Raw genomic sequence first — 24,379 nt, forward strand, 5'->3', positions numbered from 1 at the left:
TGGGTGAGTGGGTGGGTGGGTGGGTGGGTGAGTGAGTGAGTGAGTGACTGGGTGAGTGAGTGAGTGAGTGAGTTAATAAGCTTAGTATTTACGTTCTTCTGAGGTTCTATTTTTAGAGTAACTTTATGGTGAGAATTTCACTGGGAGGAAACTGTGTCAGTGTTGCAATCAATCTCTTGCAATACAGGCTCTATATATGAATTGCAATACATTATTTTTTAAAGTGAACTACTCTCTCTTAATGCTTATTGCAAGGTAAAAGAACATACATACATACATACATACATACATACATACATACATACATAAATATATAGCTAAGTAAACTTTTAGTACGATTCCTGTTTACAACTCTGGCCATGATACATGTTCAGACAGGTTATAAGGCCAGTAAGTTAAACACGGCAGGATATTATTTAGATATTGTTTTTAACAGGATGTGTCGAGCTGACGAAAGTCGTATGACGTAGGAAAAACAGTGTGTGTGGGTGTGTGTGTGTGCGTGTGTGGGTGTGTGTGTGTGTGTGTGTGTGCGTGTGGGTGTGTGTGTGCGTGTATGTGTGGGCGGGAGGTTCACTGGTGCTCGTCCATGATGGAAATGACTTTATGGTGGGCACAGCTCCACAGTGTGGGGGGGTGGGGGTGTAGGATACGATTCCTGATACAATAGCAAACACCAACTCTAAGAAAAAGATGCAGTTGTGTATTAAGATATATACCGTATAGTTAAAATAGAATGAATGCCATTTTAAAAGTTTATATGAGGGAGAACAAAATATCAATCGGGCGGTGTTTTTAATAACGAGAAAAAAATGACCAGTGATTTTTTTTTTTTTTTTTTAGAATCAACAAAGTAAACCGTTCGTGTTTTAAAGAGTATAAAGAACAAACTATTGTCTTCAAAAAGTGTACACAGAGAAAACCGGCACCTATTATTTTTTGGGGGATAGAAAAAGAAAAAGGTGTTTTCAGGGAGTACCACAACCCCAAGTGGTGCGTTTACTCTGGCAGCTGCCGAGTCTTGAGGCGGTAGGCTGGGGCTATGTCTTACACCTTCACACCGCCTTTAAGCTCCTCTCACCCTCACAACGCCTTTAGCAACGCCTGTAATGGTGTCTTCTGCATTGTTTCTGAGCTTAGAAAATGCAACAGCTTGGCCTGCACGGCTTCTGCCTGTTGCAACACCTGCAACAACAGCCTTCTAGACCTTTAATAGCATTTGTGACAACAAATTCTACATCATCAGTGCTTCCAAAAATAATGCCTGCAACAACGTCCTCTGGAAGACACTTGTCTGTTACAACAGCCAATTCTGATCTTCAAAAGCGTCTCCAACAGTGTCTGCAGCAACAGCAAACTCTGGTTCGCTTGCGGGCCACTTCCTGCTCCCTAACGACGTCCTTTGCAAGGCCAGCAGGAGGCCGATGGGTCCATAGAAGCCACAAGTGATTTCTTTTGTAGCAGGAGGAAGTAATGAGGCAACTCAGGAGCTGGCTGGCGGAGACGCTGCTGGTGGGCTGGTGGCGCCGCTGCTTGCGATGGGGCATTTCACAGTCGGTGGCCCCAGTGCTTGTGACAGAATGGACGGGCCATTACGAAACGGGGAGGGAGGAGGCCATGAAATGCTTGGTCGGGGGTGAGAATTGGCCATGAGGGGCTCGTTGAAGGAAAGAAGTGGCCATGGGGGGCTGATTGAAGGAAAGAAGTGGCCACGAGGAGTTGGTTGAATGAAAGAAGTGGTTGGTTGAGGGGTTGAAGGAAATAAGTGGCCAAGAGGGGTTAGTGGGGTAGGAGGAGGGGGGGTTATGAAGTGTTGCTGGTGAAGGGTCTGAGGGGGTGGAGGGTGGTCATGAAGAGAGTGTAAAAGACCCATAACAGGATATTAAAGGTTCATGTGTGGGATAATGGATGAGAGAGAGAGAGAGAGAGAGAGAGAGAGAGAGAGAGAGAGAGACCATTCCATCAAATACTCTCTCTTCTGTCGTTTATCCATTTTAGTATAAACGACAGAATTCACTACCGATCGAGTATAAACGATACAACTGGTAAACAAAAGAGGTTGAGTAATGAATTTATTAACAAGATAATTATAAAAAAAAACAGATTTAATAATATTGTACTTCAATTCATTCCTGCATTGGTTCTATCGCCTATACATTGTCAATACGAGAGAGGGGTAACCTACCTGCCTGCCTCAATCCCCCTCACCTCCCCCACCAAGACTCTGACACACACTCATACACTTCCCCCTGTATCCCACGATCCAATTCCAGATCATATGTTCAGATTGGTTTCAATTCCCCCCCCAGCCCTTTCCTGAGCGAGGAGGTCCTTCACACAAAGCAATATTGACTATATGCTGCATCCAAGTCCCGATCACACCTGTTACATTAGATCTTGGATCACTGAATGCGGCACAGTTACGAATACCTCAGCTCGTAGGTGATTGTGTGGAGGCTCTCTCTCTCTCTCTCTCTCTCTCTCTCTCTCTCTCTCTCTCTCTCTCTCTCTCTCTGTGATTGTGAGAAACTACGTAGGAGGAGCACACACAGAAATAAAAAGAAAATCGAAAACGAGCCAATTATTTTTTCACTTTTTTATACTTTGTGCGTCCCATCAAAGAACCCCCGGCTGACATACACTCAAACATTTTTCATTACTCCTCACACACACACACACACACACACACACACACACACACACACACACACACACACACACACACACACACACACACACACACACACACACACACACACACACACATCTTAAATTCTATCTCAGTCAAGTCTTTTCAATCAGCTGACATCAAGTAAACAGTAATTCAACCATGTCAGCCTTTGATCACACGTCACTGTCATATATGCCAGTTGACATGTAAACAAAGAGACATGAGTGGTATATAGGCCCTTCATACCCACAGGAGAGAGCAGCCTCACTTGGGTTGACTCACGGTGTAAATAACTTAACTTGTGAAGAATTGGTCTGGTTAGGTTAGGTTAGGGAGATCTCAGTAAAGTTTATTTTATAACCAAAATCTCTTTAATTCTCACTAAAACCAAAGACGTTAACGGCCTGTTGATGATGACTCAGTTATCTGTGTCAATACGGAAGACCTACAACACTGGCTTTATTAGTCAGGTGTCCGCCAGGTGTCCGTCAACACAGGCTAAGCCAGACACCCTCAGTAGCCAACGATGCGAGTCATGTCTAATATCCTTACAATCTTTATTTTTAAAGATATTTTTTCTATAAATCTTTTGTAAGTCATTAAAGTCTTATCAATTAATAGGAAAAATCACAGTACAGAGACTTAATCGAGTTTTATATAGTTAGGGAATATCTGGACACCTACCTCTATGACTTCCCTCCACCTCCCTCCGCACACTTGATAACAACAACAAATTATTTAGTTTTTTCAGTCACAGGGAAACATTACAAACAGGTGTTGCTGAGGGGGGGGGGGATATGTGTCAGCAGTCATATACATAGTCAGTATATGTTTGTTTGTTTGTTTACTTTTCCGGGTGTAACAAAAGTTTGAAGAGTGTTTTTATTTGTTCATAGCTACAGGGGGTGCTACAGGGGTGCTACAGGGGGTGCTGCTACAGGGTGCTACAGGGGGGTGTATGTTATGGATGGTTGTGTTTTTTTTTTCTTAACTCGATTACTTAACGAACTTACAGACGCTCTCCTCCTGTCATCTCTCTCTCTCTCTCTCTCTCTCTCTCTCGGCTGTTGACATATCACCGAAAAAGTTACTAATTCACCCAACGATAGATTAAAGTACTGTGGGTATGACTCAGTTAATTACAATAAAACCACTACTGCACGAACCAACACGTTTCATTAACTTACTCAACCTTTACCACGAGACACTTAATCGACACACTTAATCATATTGTCGATTAAATATTAAAAGTGTGAAGAACTATATAAAAATTACCATTACGTTATCGTTAAAGTGAAAAAAAAACAAATTAGATTTATATAAAGTAAATATAAAATGGATGAATAAGTGTTCTGAAATTCATGTCTTGACTACAGTTAGTTATAATAATAAACCTCCCTTGTAAACTGTGATCACAAATACATTGGAGAGGTTGTATAGAGTTAAGTGATAATAGTAATAATAATATATGTTATTTCCTCTAGCCTGGTGTGTGTGTGTGTGTGTGTGTGTGAACAAAGCTTCCCCATCAACACCAACACCACCAAGAACACCACCATCACCACCACCATCACCACCACCATCACCACCACTATCACCACCATCACCACCACTATCACCACCACCACCATCACCACCTACACCAAAATGATTTAGATGAAACATGAAGGATAAATTCAACATTAACTAGGAGTGAATATACGAGAAATCATTAAAGGCAAGTCAGAATATATGAAAAGGTCACATTGAGAGGCATAATGGCAAAGATCCTGACCTTAGACGGGTTAATGTTTGATGTGAGTTAAAGGGTAAACAAACTGACGTTATGGAACACGAGTTAATATTTTTGTTTTAGGGAAAAAAGTTAGAGCAAAGGTTACGGTTTGAGAGAGTGAGAGAGAGAGAGAGAGAGAGAGAGAGTTCTGCTTAAGTCAGTGTGTGTGTGTTTATATGTGTGTGTGTGTGTGTGTGTGTGTGTAGATGTGTGTGTATGTGTAGATGTGTGTGTGTGTGTGTGTGTTGACGGCCGCCTCAGTAACACACCCAGACCCTCGGAGGGGGGAGGGGGGGTCTCACCTGCTCGTTTCCAAGGAGGTAATTCTCACCTGGACAAAGCCATCTCAGGTGTTTTGTACGTGTGACTGTGAGCTGATGAGAAACTGAACCACTATCGCCTTTGTTCCCACCTGCACACCTGCATACAATCTGTTCTAAAGTGTATACCTACCCATGTACACCTGACCTTACAGAGTATTAGAAACCGAGTGTACAAGAGAGAGAGAGAGAGAGTCAGTCTCTCTCTCTCTCTCTCTCTCTATCTCTAGCCCCCCCCCCTTTCCGTCAGAGAAAACAAGAGACAGAAGGTGACAATACTAAATGGTTCATACCAATTAGGCTGTCATCAGGGAGCTAAAGATGCCAGTGTTTCAGCCTTTTTCCCCCCTCTGTCACTTTTATAGCTGTTGTAGAAGCTATTTTTTGTAGCTGTTTTTGTAGCTGTTTCTATACTTGTCTTTGTAGTTGTGTTTCTAGTTGTTTTTGTAGTTATTTTGTAGTTGTTTTTGTAGTTGTCCGTGTAGTTTTTTGTAGGCGTCCTTAGTTGTTTTTGTAGTTGCTTTTGTAGCTGTCGGGGGGAAGAAGATGGCACCTTTTTCCACTCTTATGGTTAATCTTGCCGAGAACTATGAGGTACGGAGTTGTTTTAAGTCCTTTCTGTCTGTCTGTCAATTTAGCTGTCTGTCTGTCGATTTAGCTCTCTGTCTGTCGATTTAGCTGTCGATCAAGCTGTCTTTCTGTTTGTCTGTCTGTCGATCTAGCTGTCTGTCTGTTGATCTAGCTGTCTGTCTGTCTGTCTGTCTGTCTGTCGATCTAGCTGTCTGTTTGTCGATCTATCTATCTATCTATCTGTCTGTCTGTCTGTCTGTGCAAATCGTACTAAAAATTAATAAATGTTGCCATGGTAATAATTTAATTTTTTTATGATGTTTAAGAAAACGATGGCATGAGACAGCTTCAAGCAGAAACTACACTAATTTATAGTAACAACGTCTCATTGTGTTTGATATATATATACCCTGCCATGATTCGCTGGCAGGGCGTCGAATTTAATTATACTTTTCCAAGATGTTTTCAATTATTTGTTTACCATGGAAACTAATATTTTAAAATGGGTTGAGTTGAGTTGAGTTGAGTTGGCTTGGGTTGGGTTGGGTTGGGTTGGGTTGGGTTGGGTTGGGTTGGGTTGGGTTGGGTTGGGTTGGGTTCTGTCTACATGCAAACCCACACATTTATTTACACATAATAGTGAACTAAAGAAGGTATTTTTTCCTTCCCAAAGACACTTGCTGGTTGATAACAGTGGACCGGACCAGGACCAGGACCACACCAGGACCAGCCAAGGACCAGACCAGCCCAGGACCACACCAGGACAACACCAGGACCAGGACCAGAACCAAGGTCAGTAAATGGTAGTCTCTTGGTCTTTCTGCATGATTGTGTCTTATCTGTGTACGTAGTGGTGGTGAAGGTGGTGGTGGTGGTGATTATGTTGTTGGTGATGTTGTTGTTGGTGATGTTGTTGTTGTTGTTGTTGGTGGTGGTGGTGGTGGTGGTGTTGTTGGTGCTGGTGATGGTGTGATGGTTCTTATTGTTAGTTGTTATTAAAGTTATTGGTATTATTATTTTTGTTGTGGATATTATTATTATTATTATTATTATTATTATTATTATTATTATTAGTAGTAGTAGTAGTAGTAGTAGTAGTGAAACACCCTCACTTAACTCCAGCAGAAAGATCACTCTTTGGACTACCACCGAGACTGGGAGGAATGGGACTGACCAATCCAGAGGAGATTGCTGCCACCGAACATCAAAACTCAGTTAAGCTCACAGCAGCCTTCACGGACCACATAATAGCTCAGAATGCAACAGGGGAGGTAGATACCAGAGAAATAAACAAGATTCGAAGGTCCATTATGACAGAACGACAGCACGGCCAAAGTGATAAGTTGCAGCAACTGTTGCTACAAGTACCAGAGAATTTGAAAAAAAAGTAGCTATAGCGCAGGAGGTGGGCGCCTCGAACTGGTTAACTACGTTACCGATACGGGCAAATGGTTTCAGTCTCAATAGACAAGAATTTACAGATGCCAATGCTCTAAGGTACTGTTGGCCAGTAGAAGGTTTGCCCTCCCAAAGCGTGTGTGGCTCTTCCTATGACGTCGATCACGCCATGGTGTGCAAGAAAGGAGGCTTTATATGCATGAGGCATGACGAAGTAAGGGATCTCAAAGCAAATATGTTGAAGGAAATCTGCCGTGATGTCATGGTAGAACCGACCCTCCTTCCATTGGGCGATGAGATCTTCCAACATAGGACTTCAAACACATCCAACGAAGCCCGTGTTGAAGTCAGTGCTCGAGGATTCTGGACGCGGGGACAGCGAGCCTTCTTCGACATCAGGATTTTTGATCCCATGGCGCATGTCACCGTAACCTAGCTCTCGATGCTGCACACAGGAGGAATGAGAACGACAAGATAAGGGCATACGGGGAGAGAATTCAGAACGTTGATCAAGGCAGCTTCACTCCTCTAGTGTTCACAACCTCTGGTGAGATGGGACCAAGTGCAAGATGTTTCTACACTAGACTCGCGGACGTGACCTACGAACAGAAGCAGCAGCCCAGAAGTTATGTTACAGCCTGGATAAGATGTCGACTGTCCTTCTCTCTCCTTCGGTCGGCTTTGCTCTGCCTCAGGGGAACGAGAGCTTCGGCCCCAAAGCCGACAACAGTTGCAGATATTGACTCTGAGGCTACAGTCACTGAATGCCGCATAGATCTGCGGCTCAACTAATTCAACACTGCTAGGATAGCTTCTTATGTATTAGGATATTTAATATTAAGGTAATAAACTGGCGGCGAAGGTGTAGCTATTGAGGGAGGCTGGAGGCCACGTTTTGAAAAAAAAGTAGTAGTAGTAGTAGTAGTAGTATCGATTACAATATTATCATTACTCTTATTACTATCATTATCAGTGTTGCTATTTGTCTGCCTTTATCACTATTGTTCATGTAATACAGTAGTCATTCCCTGCTAGTGTGAGTGCAGGCTGCTGACACACCACCATGTATGTAGGAGTTACCGTCACGGTGTCATATTTTATTAACTGTGTGTGTGTGTGTGTATTGGTTCTTTAGTCACTCACACACACACACAGCATTAACTAAAAAAAACTCGAAATTTCCTAAAAATTAATTAAAAAATAAATATACGTAATTAACTTTCAACAAACGGAAGAATTATTTATATTTTTTAACGAGATAAAAAAAAATATATTAAAAAAATTACTCAGTTCATGATGGAAAGTTTAGGTAATTTAAGGCTCGTTAGAGGTTAATGACGGTGAGTGTTCGCAATGTTGCATGTCTGTTGATAGGAAGGGTCATAAACCTCCCCCACCCACCCCCCATCCCTGTCCCAACCCCCACCCCCCCCATCCCTGTTAACCCCTACCCCACCCCCATGGAGATAAAACAGGCCATAACTCCTTAACTTATGTAAGAATAATGTTGGTTAGGTCTCTCGTGTCAGAATTGTAGTGGGTTTACGTTGGCCTATGTGTGTGTTGTTATCGCGTGTACACAAGACGGCTTCACACACACACACACACACACACACACACACTACAGGTGACAGGGGGGAGGGGAGGGGACAAAACCTGGGGTGGTGTAAAACATAAGTTATAATAACAGACATCCACCAGTGCACCCCAGCTGTCACGTTGTAATTATTAAATGTTTTTTATTTTCAAATTAATATATTCGTAATTTCTCAAACATATACATAACAAAATATATCACCTGGTTCTTTTTTTTTTAACCTACAGTTTTGTATCGCAACATTTCAGCACCCTAAGCTTCAAAAGAGTGGTCGGGGTAAAAATAACACAATCCCATTAAGCCCTCCACTTCCTCGTCCAGTTCTGTGAAAAGCAAATTATATGTACAGAAATAAAATAAAAATAAAAAATCAGTTCTGGTTATAAGGTTTACCTGGGCGGGTCATTCATCAAAGACCATCGCTCTCATGTTTCCAAGACAGTTTTTTCTCGGTTTTCTGCAGGTGTGTAAAATAATCATGAGTGTGTGTGTGTGTGTGTGTGTGTGTGTGTGTGTGTGTGTGTGTGTGTGTGTGTGTGAGAGAGAGACTAACTTATCCAAAGCATGAAAATTAGGGATCCAATTCGAACAGCCACCTCTAATTGGCACCACCAATTCCAATCGACCATCGTACCAATAGTCGCCTGCATCCTCCATCCCTCTCCCCCCCTGTATCAGCGTCCAACAGTTAAGTCGTGTGTACACAGTAACTCAGATGATTGGGTCACTTGAGAGCTGGGAAGGTGAATCGACGTGAGGATATGTTTAACTCTCTCTATTAACTAAACGCTTACAGCCCTACATTAACCTTACACGGAGAGAGAGACAATAATCATTACTTGTCATAAAACTGTATTCTACTGCTGTAATAATGCTGTAATGTTATAACAAGGGGAAGATGTTGCAGACAGTTACATAACATAGGAGACACAACATCACGTACATAATATGACAGACACAATTTTACGTACATAACAGACACAACTTTACGCACATAACAGACACAACTTTACATAAAATAACATAACATAACATAACAAACACAACATAAAGTAACAACGTAACGTAACATCACGGGAACTCGTACACAGAAAGATGACGAAATTACTCATCCTTCTTTACTTGAGTTTCGTGAGTCAAGCCTGGGATATTTGAAGGACCCTGTTGGACCCTGTTGGACCCTGCTCGACCCTGCTCGACCCTGGACCCTGCTATACATGAACGATACACATCACCACACCAAAGTCGACATACAACGCACCGACGGACAAAAAAGAAAGAAAAAGAAGTTTGGAATTTTTGCACCATGACGTCAACCCCCCTCCCTCTCCTCCCGACGGTCACAAGAGAGTCCCCCCTCCACTCCAGGTGTCAACACATTTCACCTGGTGGACGAAAAATAATTACAGATAGGCCAATCAAAAATATTTCTCAGGCCGTTATTGGTCAAAAATAAGCCCGTAATTGACAAATGGACGATTGAAAGCGAACTCCACGTATCCAATTTCATGGTGGCCAGATAAGGTAATTGAATTTTCATTAAAATATGTATTTATCGTGTATTTTCTCTCCTGACCCTACCTCCTCCCCTTACCTCCCTCCCTTACCCCCCCTTCCCACTAACATAATCACACCTCAGGCCATATTCAGGATTTATTCAGCTCTTGGTATGATAATGATCTTATTGCTGTAAAAAAGTAAAAATAATATTATCTAGTAAATTTCAGACCAAAAAGACAGTTCGGTACACCTTCTTCACGGAAGGCAGGTGTGTTCTGTGCAGGCAGGTGTGTTCTGTGAAGGCAGGTGTGTTCTGTGCAGGCAGGTGTGTTGTGTGGTGATAATAGTTACTTGTTATATTCTGGGCTTCGCAACACGAGAGATAATAAGCATTATTACGATTTTTCCAAAGTATTATTTGTTAACAGATTATATTGAGAGGAAAGTCCATTATATCGAGGGTCCGTTATATGTGAAACCTCCATCAAACGGATTATTTGGAGAAAGTCACCTGTATCTTGGAGGTTCCACTGTACTGTAGTGTAGTTCACCACACTACCATGTGAGACGGTGTTTTGCCTCAGACCAGCTGGAAGTAATAAACATGTTTTGAAACGTGTTTGTTTTTCCGTCTCAGGCAATAGTGTGTGTGTGTGTGTGTGTGTGTGTGTGTGTGTGTGTGTGTGTGTGTGTGTGTGTGTGTGTGTGTGTGTGTGTGATCAGTCAAAACATACAGTCAATATCGAGTTAGTATTGCGGGTTAGCAACACTGTATTACTGACGACATGGGTTTGGTAGTATTATATGACGGTCAATGTTGAGCTGACAACAATGTACAGTACGGCTGACAACAGACAGCTGACAGCACATCTATGCAACAATCCACACACACAAATACTCTCTCACATTGCTGACATTCCAAAATTTTGTTGCTGACGTTTGATGTTGAGGGAATTGTCAGCCATCATACACACACATGAGAGGTACCTGTGACCTGTTAGGGAGACCTGTGACCTGTTAGGGAAAATGACCTGTGACCTGTACATCATCACAAACGACCATGAAGCAGACCTGTGACCTGTACAACTACCAAACACGATCTTGAGGGACCTGTAACCTGTTAGGGAGACTTGTAACCTGTTAGGGAGACCTGTAACCTTTTATGGAAACCTGTAACCTGTACAAACAAAAAACGACCACGAAAAATACCTGTGACCTGTTAGTGGGGCCTGTAACATGCTTGCTTTTAACCTGTTCTGAAAACTCGACGAAAAAAACAAGATTTATTTTCACTTGCTTATCTTTTTTTTATGTACAATTTTTTCTAATGGACTGGAACACGTGTTTGTGGTATGTACGGTATCCCCCCCCCCCCACCCCACCCCTAGTATAATGACAGGCGTTTTATTTACCACACACACACACACACACACACAGACACACACAACAGACTAAAATAAACCAATCACAACACACCATTACTACTTCCATCCCTCCTGATTGGCCAGTACCCCTCCACCCAGCAGTCATCATCTTACCGAACCATAATGCCAATAATAATTTCTTCTATACCAGGTAATGTACACACACACACACACACACACACACACACACACACACAGCCCCTCCGTTGATGTTTATACCTGTAATTATTAATTAGTTCTACCTGGAAGACAAAGGTAGGTAATGATGGGTTAGGTAGAAAGGGAGAGAAAGAAAGAAAGGTTATGATTGGTCGATGAGAGAGAGAGAGGGGGTAATGATTGGTCAGTGAGGATAACTTAGGGATGAAGCTATATACTTTTATATGTATTATAGCTACATATTATATATTACAACTATAATTAAGACTCAATTCATATAATCTCTTTGTGCATGCCCTCCTCCTCCCTCCCTCCCTCCTCTATTCAAGGGGGCAGTATTAGTGGTTTGTCCGTTTATTTGTCATGTTGACTGGCTGGTTCATTGGTAGGTTAGGTCAGGTTAAGTTTGGAGAGGTTAGGTTAGGTTCCCGGGTTAGTAGTAAAAGTAAGGTCAGGTCAGGTCACATTAACTAAGTTTCCAGGTGAGGTAGTGAAGGTCAGGTCAGGTCACATTAACTAAGTTTCCAGGTGAGGTAGTGAAGGTCAGGTTAGGTCACAGTAACTAAGATTCCAGGTGAGGTAGTGAAGGTCAGGTCAGGTCAGGTCACATTAACTAAGTTTTAGGTGAGGTAGTGAAGGTCAGGTCAGGTCACATTAACTAAGTTTCCAGGTGAGGTAGATCCATGCTTCCCGGTGAGTGACCTACAAAGGCCCCGTAATATTACCAACACACGGAAGTTAAACCTATTACCGGAAACACCTGAGAAGCCGGAGCTGGAATGTAAAAAAAAAGAGAGAGAGAGAGAGAGAGAGGCCAGATTAATTTTAGAGACAAAGAAAGAAAGAAAGATAAACCAAGAAAGAAAAGAGAGAGAGAGAAAGTAAGAGTGTTGTTTAGTCTCACCCAGCCACCGTACCTACTGGCTCCACCTGGCCCACTGTGTAGTCTTCATACCTGCCTGCCTGCCTGCCTGCCTGTCTGCCTGCCTGCCTGCCTGATGGGAGAACTGTACTGTCTGCTTGTGTGTCTGTCTGCAGATTTGTGTCTCTGTCTGTCTGTCTGTCTGTCTGTCTCTAGATTGGTGTCTTTGTATGTTTCTCTGTCTGTCATCTGTCTGTCTGTTAATAGCAAGATGTGACTAACAGAGAAAACCAGAGATGTGACTGACAGATGGCCAATCAATTCAGTCAAACAGTCAGTTATTAAGTTCTAAGTTCCTCTCTGGTCATTAAGGTCTAAGTTCCTCAAGTTCTTTTCCCGCGTAATTTCTATTTTTTTTCTCATTGCTTGGTGTAAAATGCAATACGTCCGTTCCTCCTCCTCTCCCCCCCAACAGTGGCGCTAATTAAAAGACTCGAGTGCCAAATATTCCTCACCTGGCACTTAGGTGAGACATTATGATCCCAGCTGAACCATTTATTGACACCTATAAATTTCTTATCTGGGGGGAATTACCTGAGATATCCACCAATGGGGATTCTTTTCGTGACAATGACGTCATGGCAATCAGCCAATCAGATTCTTTCGTAAAAATTATGTCATGAGATCCAGCCAATCAGATTATTTCGAGAAAGTTACGTCATGATATCCAGCCAATCAGATTATTTCGTAGAAATTACGTAATGAAACTCGGCCAATCACAAATCTTTTAATAAACATCCTCACAATAATCGCCTAACATCCCAAACGAGAAACTAATAGAATAAACAAATAAATAAATTCTCACATATCTACCTATAACATTTTTTAAATTAAACTTTATGAATTAATTTAAACAAAGTATAAATAAAAGTATTAATTTCACATAATAATTTGCATGACTAACGCAGTATCACCCCCACCCCTCCCTAGGCCTTTGAGAGCAAGACCCAGGCATGCAACCGCGATCATATTACAGGTGAGGGTCAGGTGAGGGGTCAGGTGAGGGATCAGGTGAGGGGTCAGGTGAGGGGTCAGGTGAAGCGATACTCCACAAGCTAATTACTTAAGGTTAATTAAATGTCTATTGCATAAACTAATTACTTAACATCATTGGGCTTATTGCAATAAAAGGGTGGCTCAATTGATGGATATTGCAAGAGCTAATTAAGTTAATGTTTATTGAGGATTATTGCAAGACTAAATTATCTGTGTCGTTAACCTTAATATTGTATACTGGTTAAAGATCGTCTGCTTCCTTCCTTCCTTCCTTCCTTCCTTCCTTCCCTTACTTTCTTATTCCTCCCTCCCTTCTTCCCTTCTCCTCCTTACACATCTTCCCCTTCCTTCCTCCCTTCCCTTACTTTCTTATTCCTCCCTCCCTTCTTCCTTCTCCTCCTTACTACACCTGCCTTCTTCTTCCTTCCTTCCTTCCTTCCTTCCTTCCTTCCTTACTTTCTTTATTCTCCCTCCCTCCTTCCCTTCTCCTCCTTACCACCTGCTCCCCTTCCTTCCTTCCCCTTACTTTCTTATTCCTCCCTCCTTCTTCCTTCTCCCTCCTTACTACGCCTTCCTTCCTTCCCCTTTCCTTACTTTCTTACTCTTTCCTCCCTCCTTCCTCCCCCCCCTCTCTCCCTCTATCTTTCCTATCTCCCATCCTCCTCCTGGCCCTTGAGAACGTCTTGGCCTCCTCACCCTCATTACCTGGCCACCTGATCAGGCTCCTAACACAGGTACACACACACACACACACACACACACACACACACACACACACACACACACACACACATCAAGATATCAACTCATAATTAAAACTAAACACGGATTTAAGATTAAGTGATGGGGTGTTTGACTCCATCAACACGGCGCAGACGATCGAACAAGTCGCAGCAAAGTTCGGGACTTAATTAAAAACTCAGACAAGAGGAGGAAAATACCTGAATGTTTGACATCCCTTAGGTGGTGGAGGGAGGTGGGGTGATACAGGGGAGAAATTGATACAGGGGTGGGAGGTGAGAGTGATACAGAGGTGGAGGTGAGAGTGACAGAGGTGGGAGGGAGGTGGAATGATACGAGGGTGGGAGGAGTGAGGCGATACAGGGGTGGGAGGGAGGTGGTGAGGAGGTTGGAAAGCATGGTAAGACGGGAGGTGAGGAGATATGGGTGGAAGGGGAGATATGGTATGGTGTGGAGGGGAGGGGATTAATGAGAGGTGGGGAGGAACAAGAGAAAGGTAGTAGGAGAATAAAGGAGTAAGGGAAGGGCAGGAAACATGAGGGAGATAATTTCTTGTTAAATAAAATTGTTTATTATACTCATGTCTCGTGTTGTGTCCGCAGGTTGCCGCATGAAGCGTCCCGGGGAGTGTGACGCCGCAACACACTGAGGAGACAAACACTCCCGTACCTGGACCAAGATCAGCCGGTGAACCTTCGTCGGGATGAGCGACAGTGAGCATCGCATCCGGCTGGTGCTGCTGGGGGGAGCTGGCGTCGGTAAGAGCTCCATCATCAGCCGTTTCCTCTACAACAAGTACACGGACAAGTACAAGAGCACCGTCGAGGATCTCTATAACCGGGACTACGAGTTCGGGCGCATCACCCTCAAGGTTGACATCCTCGATACCGCCGGAGACTTCCAGTTCCCGGCCATGAGGAGACTCTCCGTAGCCAACGCTCACGCCTTCCTCATCGTGTACTCCATCAGCCACAGTCAGTCCTTCGACACCGTCCGCCAGTGCATCGAGGAGATCAAGGAACAACGTACAGACTTCGAGGAGATACCCATAGTGATCGCCGGCAACAAGATGGACCTCGAGGTGGAGAGACAGGTGTTCAAGGAGGACGTCACCGAGTGGATCTACAGAGAGCTACAGAGATTTAGGTGAGGCTGTCTGATTCCTCCCTCCCTTCTCCAGGACCTCCTTCTCTCCTTCCCTAGGACTTCCCTCCCTCAGGACCTCTCTCTTTCCTCCCTCAGGATCTCCCGCAGTACCTCCCTCTCCCTCCCCCAGGATCTCCCTCACTCCCTCTCCCAGGACCCTCCCCCACCTCCCTCAGGACCCTCCCACCCCCCTCTCTCAGGACCACCAATAGCCTCACAGGGTCTTACAGCTTTTACTCGGCGGAATTTAGTGTCAACAGAGGTCAGGAAACTTCTACGTCCGATAGCCTATGTCCTCAACCCGGAAGGGGAAGCTTATACCACAGTACAGCCATAGGTTAGGTCAGGTCAGGTTAGGTTAAGATTGGGTTAGGTTAGGTCAGGTCAATATAGGGTAGGGTTAGGTTATGGATAAAGCCAGCAATAGTTTAAGTTAGGGTAGGTTGTGTTAAATCTATCAATACCAACTCTACGGACTTGGCACACCCTCATTCAACTACTACAAAGGATATATATTACGTTAAGCTAAATGTAGAGTTAGTTTGGCAGACACAGACAGATAGACACAGACAGATACAGACAGACAGACAGGCAGAGAAAGATAAACATAGACTCCTTCCCATCCGTATCCCACCCTCTGTGACTCCGCCCATCCGTATCCCACCCTCTGTGACTCCGCCCATCCTTTACAGGAATATAATCAAACATCATCACTAACTTGTCCTCGTAATCACCGTAAAAATAATAATTGGTGTCTTAACTACTTACTATTATTTTTCCTCTCCTTCTTAATGAACAGAGAGAGGTGAGAAAAGACTGTGGTATGGTGTGGTGTGGTGTGGTGAGGTGTGGTGTGGTGTTATGTGGTGAGATGTGGTGTGGTGATATGTGGTATGATGTGGTGTGGTATGATGTGGTGTGGTGAGATTTGGTGTGGTGAGATGTGGTGTGGTGTTATGTGGTGAGATGTGGTGTGGTATTATGTGGTGAGATGTGGTGTGGTATGGTATGGTTAGCTTAAAAAAAAACTCCACCAAATCCCTTTAAGACACAGTTCAACATTTCACCTATCACAGAAGGCGACTGGAGGCACCCTGGTAAAAGATGGGAGCTATTTACTATCAAGACTGTGGCCTTTTCCCCCAGATAAAATAGTTGGAGATACGGGAATCCTTTTTTTAATATTTTTTTTTATTTATTTTTAAAGGAGAAGATTTTGGCTGCATGTGGTAAATAGAATCTCTCTCTCTCTCTTTAGGGCGACCATAAATTCATTCAAGGTGTCCACTGATTCTTGGTGATGAATGTCAAATCCCTGACGTCTTTCGTGGTAGGTGTGATGTTCAAGACTTTTTTACGTCTTGTCTCACACAATAATAATATCAATAATAATACAGGTATAATATGTTTACTCCCGATAAAAACTATCGTCAAAATGTGAGGCCGTAACTTGTGTATTATTTTAAGTAAAGAAAAAACTCTTGTTGGTCTAAGTTGTTTATTTTGGTCCGCTAAGTCTTGTTCAAGTTACATTACGGACGGACGGACGGACGGACGGACGGACGGACAGGGAGAACATTATTTTCAATCTTTATTCTATGGCGGTGAGAAAAATTTAATTAATACTTATAAAAAGACACCAACGAGAGCGTGAGGGTCGGACAAAATATAACTGGACAAAACACCACTGGACAAAACACCACTGAATAAAACACCACTGAATAAAACACCATTGGACAAAACACCACTGGACAAAACACCACTGAATAAAACACCATTGGACAAAACACCACTGGACAAAACACCAGCGGACAAAACACCACTGAATAAAACACCATTGGACAAAACACCACTGGACAAAACACCACTGGACAAAATACGATGGGTGTAGTAGACCAGAGATTATAATAAAACAAGGGGAAGAACTTAAAGAAAACGGAGGATGGCTAGTGGTGAGGGTATACTAAATCAAACTGACAGACACAACTATTGACTGCCAGAGTAAAGTGAGTCCCTCCTTCCTCTTCCATCTCTGATCTTTGACTTGCCGTACAACAGGTAGGAGGCGACTGTATGTATGTATGTATGTATGTATGTATGTATGTATGTATGTATGATTCATTTCACTCAACGTAATTATTTAATCCCTTTGTGTTACTGAATGTCACTTGTAAACAATTAATTTCTTTCTTTCAACCAATGGTAAACAGTAACCAGGTAATCCCGAGTAGCTGATTGGCTGATCCGTCTTCCTATACAATTAGATGAGTCGTTTTCTATAAAAGAGAGAGATGACCTATGGAGGTATTTAGTTATTTAATATATATATTCTGAAATTAAATTATCTCTATGGTATCAAAGACCATGTCCAGTGATATATAATACCTGTTCATTTCCTAAACCTCAACCGAGTTTTACGGTCTAATAACGAACACTTTGATCCGGTAAAATACTGTCCGGTCGCATTATATTCAAATGTTTACGTTAATTAGTGTAATTTGCCGGCATTATATCTGAAAACATATTTGACACACTTATTAAATTGATTTGAAAATAAACCAGTATGATTATTTATCTAAAACGTAAACCCTTCCTGACATGAGTATATTTTCACTCTTTCAAAAAAATAAATAAATAAATATAAATAAAATAAAAATAAAATAAACTAAACAATGGTTATAATATCTACTTCACAAACATATACTCAACATATATCACGGAAATAATTAAGACAAATCAAGTGATGTCTGAAACTAATCTATAGGTAAAAGGTGGGGGTTCGGTGACCACTTCCCCAGGAGAGTCTTAAGATGGTGTTATGTAGTCACCTGAACCCTAAATTAGTAATCAGTTTCAGGCAGACAGGTAGAAGGTTGTCAGTCTGTTTATTCTGGTCTTCACTCTTGCTGGGGTAGAATGTCTCCTTCATTTTCTCATTCAATGTCAGTTTTACTTTTTTTTTCATATAGGCAACAACTTCTGAGAAACTACGGAATGAAAAAAAAGAAACACTTCTCTCAGTTTCTTTTCCCTGCTCACTGTTTCAAGTTTTATCTTCTCACTGCTTCAAGTTTTATCTCTTCACTGCTTCAAATTTTATCTCTCTTCACTGCTTCAAGTTTTATCTCTTCACTGCTTCAAGTTTTATCTTCTCACTGCTTCAAATTTTATCTCTTCACTGCTTCAAGGTTTATCTCTTCACTGCTTCAAGTTTTATCTTCTCACTGCTTCAAATTTTATCTCTTCACTGCTTCAAGGTTTATCTCTTCACTGCTTCAAGTTTTATCTACTCAAGTTTCTTTTTTTAAGCTAGGTCCACGGCCAGGCCACTTCCCACATCACCACCATAGAATAAATATTTACAAGTGAATCATCATCACTATTGTTCACTTCCTCTTCGACTCATGGGTACTGAAGGTTGAGACTGGTGTGAAGTACCAGTCTCTCGTCACTGTCCATCGAGGGAAGGGGGTGTAAACAAGGTAATACGAAGAGTTTGTCATCTACTTTACTGTACTGCGATGTGGTCTCTCTCTCTCTCTCTCTCTCTCTCTCTCTCTCTCTCTCTCTCTCTTCTCTCTCTCCTGTATATTTAACAGTTATTACATTACAGCACAAAACGTTTTTCTGTACAATAAACATGCAATATTTAATCAACACACACACACACACACACACACACACACCTTTCAGAAATATGATATATGACTGTGTGTCTCCAAACGTCTCTCTCTGGTGGAAATGATTGTGTGTGTGTGTGTGTGTGTGTGTGTGTGGTGTGTGTGTGTGTGTGTGTGTGTGCAAATACTGAAAACGTTCATAATATATACGATCTTATTCTTCTTAACCCTTTGACGACGATGATTTAACCCTTTGACGACGATGATTTAACCCTTTGACGACGATTATTTAAGTAACACCTGAAAATCATAATAAATAAAAGTAAGACAAAAAAACAAATAATTCACGCCGAAGGAACCTAACAAGGGGAGGCAAGAGAAGACAGACAGACAGACAGACAGACAGTGTAGACAGATACAGACAATGGCTAAAAATAGACAGAACACGGCTAGAAAGAGACAGAGTAGGTGCTGAGGCGGGTAAATATGACAGGTAAGGTTGACAGGTGTGCGCGTGGTGGTGACGGAACCCAGTAGTGTACGTGTGTGTGTGTGTGTGTGTGTGTGTGTGTGTGTGTGTGTGTGTGTGTGTGTGTACGTGTGTGTGTTCCTAGTTCAAGAATATTATTTTATATTGATTCGTCGAGATAAATTCTGGATCACTTCCTATTGCTATTTCTTTTCTTTCTTTCTTTCTTTTTTTATTTCTTTTATTTCCTTTCTGATTTTCTTTTTGACTCTCTTCACCTGCCTTTTATCCATTTTCGCTTTTTTTCTAATCTTCATCGCCACTACCACTACCACCATCACCACAAATCCATCAACAATAAACCACATCACCACCCCACCTCACCACCATCACCATCACCACCACCATCACCACTACCACCATCACCACCACCATCACCACAACCACATCACCACCATCACCACCATCACCACTACCACCATCACCACCACCATCACCACAACCACATCACCACCACCACCACCATCACCCCAGCATCAATATCCTCTCAGTTACAAATCCACTGAAATGTTAGGTTATTATTATTATTATTATTATTATTATTATTATTATTATTTATCCGGTTACTTCAGCACTCATGGTAAATATCAAAGAGTAGGGAGCAGTGGCCGAATGTATACAGCAACTCGCCTCCTGACCTACGGGAAGCTGGTTTGATCCCGAGGAACCCCCAGTCTACCCAACTGTGAATGGGTACCTAACTTTATACAGTAGTTGGGGAATGAAGGCTTATTGGGTACACTGTGTTATGGGAACTATATTCACTTACAAGAATAAATAAATAAATTAAAAAAACAACCCAATGATTCGAATATTTTGATGACAATTAAAAAAAACAAACATTACATTTTCATTACCAATATTAACCAAGATGAGTTATTCCATTTTTTAGGCTGAATAAATTTACCCGAGTAGTGATGAAAAGAACGGGCGGAACCTTTATACCTCCGGGAAAAATAATGAAACCAGAAGCCAATAAGTCATACCTAGAGATTCTTTCTCGTGTTTTTTGGGGGGAGTCTCTCCGTTTTCTTTACGTCATCAAAGTGAGACATTACAATTTTTTTTAATAAAACTTGTAGTCACTGACCTTTTGTGACTCCATTCTGATACTGTGAGTTGCATAAAGCTACAGACAGACGGAGAGAGAGAGAGAGAGAGAGAGAGAGATAATCACCTTCATTTCTCACAGCATACGAAATAATCTACCATACCACGAGCACTCTCACGTACGCCAGACGAAGATTCCAGGTCTGTCTTTTGTATTGCCTGCCTCCATCAGTGCTCTCTGGGTCACCGTGTTAATTAGTTCAAATTCTTTTTTGTCATAAACTAAACAGAAAAAAAATTATGGAACGTAAATTTGTTGGGAGGTGGGGGCGTGGGGGCGCTCTATCTCTTTCTCTCTCATATACTATGTTTCTTTCTCTCTCTCTCTAATATACTGTACCTCTCTCTCTCTCTCTCTCTCTCTAATATATTATAACCCCCACTCTCTCTCTCTCTCTCTCTCTCTCTCCACAACCCACAGATGTCGCGTGATCGAGTGTTCGGCCAAGGAGAACCTACACATCAAGGACATCTTTCGGACCTTCCTGCAGATCGGCAAGGTCCCCCAGGGCGAGGAGACGAGCCTCAAGCGACAGTCCTCAGCCTACACCAAGACCAGGAACCAGCGACGCAGCCAGACGCCCCCGAGAGAACGTGACTCTATCCCTGAGGTGAGTCTATGACACGGGGTGGGGGCTATGACACGGTGTGGGTGTGGGTGTGTGTGTGTGTGTGCGTGTGTGTGTGTGTGTGTGTGTGTGTGGGTGGGTGTGTGTGGGTACATATAAGTTCACCCATTGCTACACGTATCAGCAAAAGTTAAGGAACATTTCTCATAACACATCTATGACCCAGCCACTGCGTCAATAGGTCAACGGAGCGGAAAATACTTAACTCGGGTGTGAAATATCCAATATACACCCTTGAGAAACTGAACCTTTAGGACATGACAGAAAAATAGGGAAATTGAAAACTGCTCACAAACATGCAGGCTCAGACAGGTGTAAATGAAAGCACTTGGTAGAGTTATAATATTGACCTTCACAACACGTCTGCCAGGAATCTCTTACCAACATTATATCGAGCAGAAAATCCTCCTTTTACCAGGTAGCGGTGAGCAGCGCCCGGCACAAACAACTTCGCAAAATAGAAAACTTTTACCCCCGAGTCTCTCTCTCTCTCCGTCAGCGTGTGTATAAACTCAAGACACATTTATATCCCAGCAGACTTGGGCGAGACGTGGGTGTTGTGAGGAGTCTTTACCGCCCTTACCATAATAAAAGACTCGTTACACTGATTTCTTTCATGTATTATACCAGTCTCGTCCTCGTTCAGGTGTTTGTGTGTTCCCAGGTTGTACAGGATGACACCATGATCTGCTATGACTTATCGCCTCACGGTGTCACTGTTAATTTCCATCGTAATCATCACTGACCAAGAATTCACATGTTTGGTTCGGTCAGGTTAGGTTAGGTTAGGTCAAGGGAGACAGCTACTGTAGTTACATTCTCAACCTCTGGAATTACCTGGACATTTTGAATTATTACCCTTTGAGAGGCAACATTTGCGTCAACATTTGCGTCGTGGTTTAAGTCAACGAAGTAGATTCACTCTTAACACTCATCAATTATGGATATATTTCACCTTACGAGACTGTTATTGAAGTTGAAGTTGTTATTGTTGTTGTTATTGTTGCTGGTGTTGTTGTTATTGCTGGTGTTGTTGTTATTGCTGCTGGTGGTGGTATTGTTATTGTTGGGGTTGTTAATGTTATTGCTGGTGGAGTTGTTATTGTTGGTGGTGTTGTTGTTGCTGTTATTGTTATTGCTGGTGGTGGTGTGCCGACGTTTATTTAAGACTCCATCAGGGGTGATTTTTCTTGTTTCTAACTTTTGTGTCACTAGGCAAGACCCAGCGCAGGTCACAAGAGGCGCATCCCAGCCTCAAGGGGTCTCGTGTACCTACCTCCCTGTCTAGCCTCTCCCCTCACCGCCCGCCCCTCCTCTTCCCTCACCGCCCCTCCTCTCTTCCATCACCGCCCCTCCTCTCTTCCATCACCGCCCCACCTCTCTTCCCTCCCGCCCCCTCTCTTCCCTTACCGCCCCTCCTCTCTTCCCTCCCACCTCCCTCTTCCCTCACCGCCCTCCTCTCTTCCCTCCACCCTCCTCTTTTCCGCTCACCGCCCCTCCTCTCTTCCCTTACCGCCCCTCCCTCTCTTCCTTACCGCCCCTTCTCTCTTCCCTCACCGCCTCCTCTCTTCCCCTCCACCCACCCCTCCCCTCTTCCCTCACCGCCCCTCCTCTCTTCCCTCACCGCCCCTCCTCTCTTCCCTCACCCTTACTCCCTCTTTTCCGCTCACCACCCTCCTCTCTTCCCTTACCGCCCCTCCTTCCCTCCACCGCCCTCCTCTCTTCCCTCACCGCTCCTCTCTCTTCCCTCCACCGCCCCTCCTCTTTTCCGCTCACCGCCCTCCTCTCTTCCCTCACCGCCCTTCTCTTCCCCTCACCGCCCCTACCTCTTCCCTCCACCACCCCTCCTCTTCCCTCACCGCCCTCCTCTCTTCCTCCACCCACCCCTCCTCTCTTCCCTCACCGCCCCTCCTCTCTTCCCTCACCACCCTCCTCTCTTCCTCCCGCCCCTCCTCTCTTCCCTCACCGCCTCCTCTCTTCCCTCCACACCCCTCCCCTCTTCTCTCCTCACCCCTCCTCTTCCCTCCACCGCCCTCCTCTCTTCCCTCCCACCCCCCCCTCCTCTCTTCCCTCCCACCGCCCCACCTCTCCCCTCACCACCCCTCCCTCTTCCCTCACCACCCCTCCTCTTCCCTCACCACCCCTCCTCTCTTCCCTCCCACCCGCCCCTCCTCTCTTCCCTCACCGCCCTCCTCTCTTCCCTCACCGCCCCTCCTCTTTTCCGCTCACCGCCCCTCCTCTCTTCCCTTACCGCCCCTCCTCTTCCCTCACCACCCCTCCTCTCTTCCCTTACCGTATGTATGTATGTATGTATGTATGTAGTTTTTACCAAGTCCTAAAATAAACAATGTCTTTTTAACGAGAGGTAAGAGGCATTTGTGTACACCCATCATAACAAGGCGGATTTTCTTCTGCCCTGTGTTTAAGAACTCTTCTCGGTCCTCGTCATGTTTACATTGGCTATAACTCAACATAACCAGAGAAAAACTGTCTTCTTCAATCTTCTTCTTTCTTCTTTTTTCTTCATTCTTCCTCATTCTTCTATCTGTTCTTCTGATGGTTAAGACGTCATAATTGTGGTGATGTTTGTTTTGGAATATTTGTGTTTTGTTTTGTTTTCAATCTGTGTTTTTTTAGTGTTTTGTTTGTCAATTTGTGCTCTCTCTCTCTCTCTCTCTCTCTCTCTCTCTCTCTCTCTCTCTCTCTCTCTCTCTCCACCACTAACCTAACCTAACCTCAAAAAATAAATTGGTATTAAAGGGATGAAATTATCTCTCCAGCATTGCCGGGAAAATATGACGGAAACACCTACACTAGAGCGAGGGAAAGAGTCGAGGGTAAAAAAAACAGATGGAAAATAAATCGCTCTCCGACACCAGAGGAAAAAAGGTTAGGGGGGGAAAAAAAGGGAAAATAACTGAACATGACTATAAAAAAAACATACATGGTTAACTGAATCTGATACATAACACACACACACACACACAGACACACACACACACACACACACACACACACACACACATATACATACAGGTTAGAGCCGTTAATAAAAGGTTAGATTAAGTTTTGTTACCTTTAGTTGGTTAGGTTAGGTTAGGTTAGGTTAGGTTAGGTTAGGTTAGGTTAGGTTAGGGCCCACTGCACCCAGAGCCAAGTAATCCCTCCTGATTAGCCAATATAATTTACGAGGTATAGGTGACGCATCAGAGGTGAGATATTGTGTTGACTTTGGATCATGAGGGTGAGAGGGAGTGAGAGGGAAGGAAAGAG

General features: G+C 43.3%; 1 protein-coding gene across 5 annotated transcripts in view; it reads left to right on the top strand.

Moving 5' to 3' along the window:
- LOC121871197 (GTP-binding protein Di-Ras2-like) overlaps nt 1–24,379 on the top strand; it is a 104,248-nt gene that overhangs the window by 68,195 nt on the left and 11,674 nt on the right. For all 5 annotated transcript variants that reach the window (XM_042373369.1, XM_042373371.1, XM_042373372.1 and 2 more), the window contains 3 exons: nt 6,009–6,127; nt 14,675–15,218; nt 20,899–21,088. In XM_042373369.1, coding sequence (XP_042229303.1) covers nt 14,776–15,218; nt 20,899–21,088 — 633 coding nt within the window. In that variant the 5' untranslated portion in view covers nt 6,009–6,127; nt 14,675–14,775. The remainder of the gene's footprint in view (nt 1–6,008; nt 6,128–14,674; nt 15,219–20,898; nt 21,089–24,379) is intronic.

This window comes from Homarus americanus, unplaced genomic scaffold (genome assembly GCF_018991925.1).
Source record: "Homarus americanus isolate GMGI-L3 unplaced genomic scaffold, GMGI_Hamer_2.0 scaffold40565, whole genome shotgun sequence".
Taxonomy (NCBI): domain Eukaryota; kingdom Metazoa; phylum Arthropoda; class Malacostraca; order Decapoda; family Nephropidae; genus Homarus; species Homarus americanus.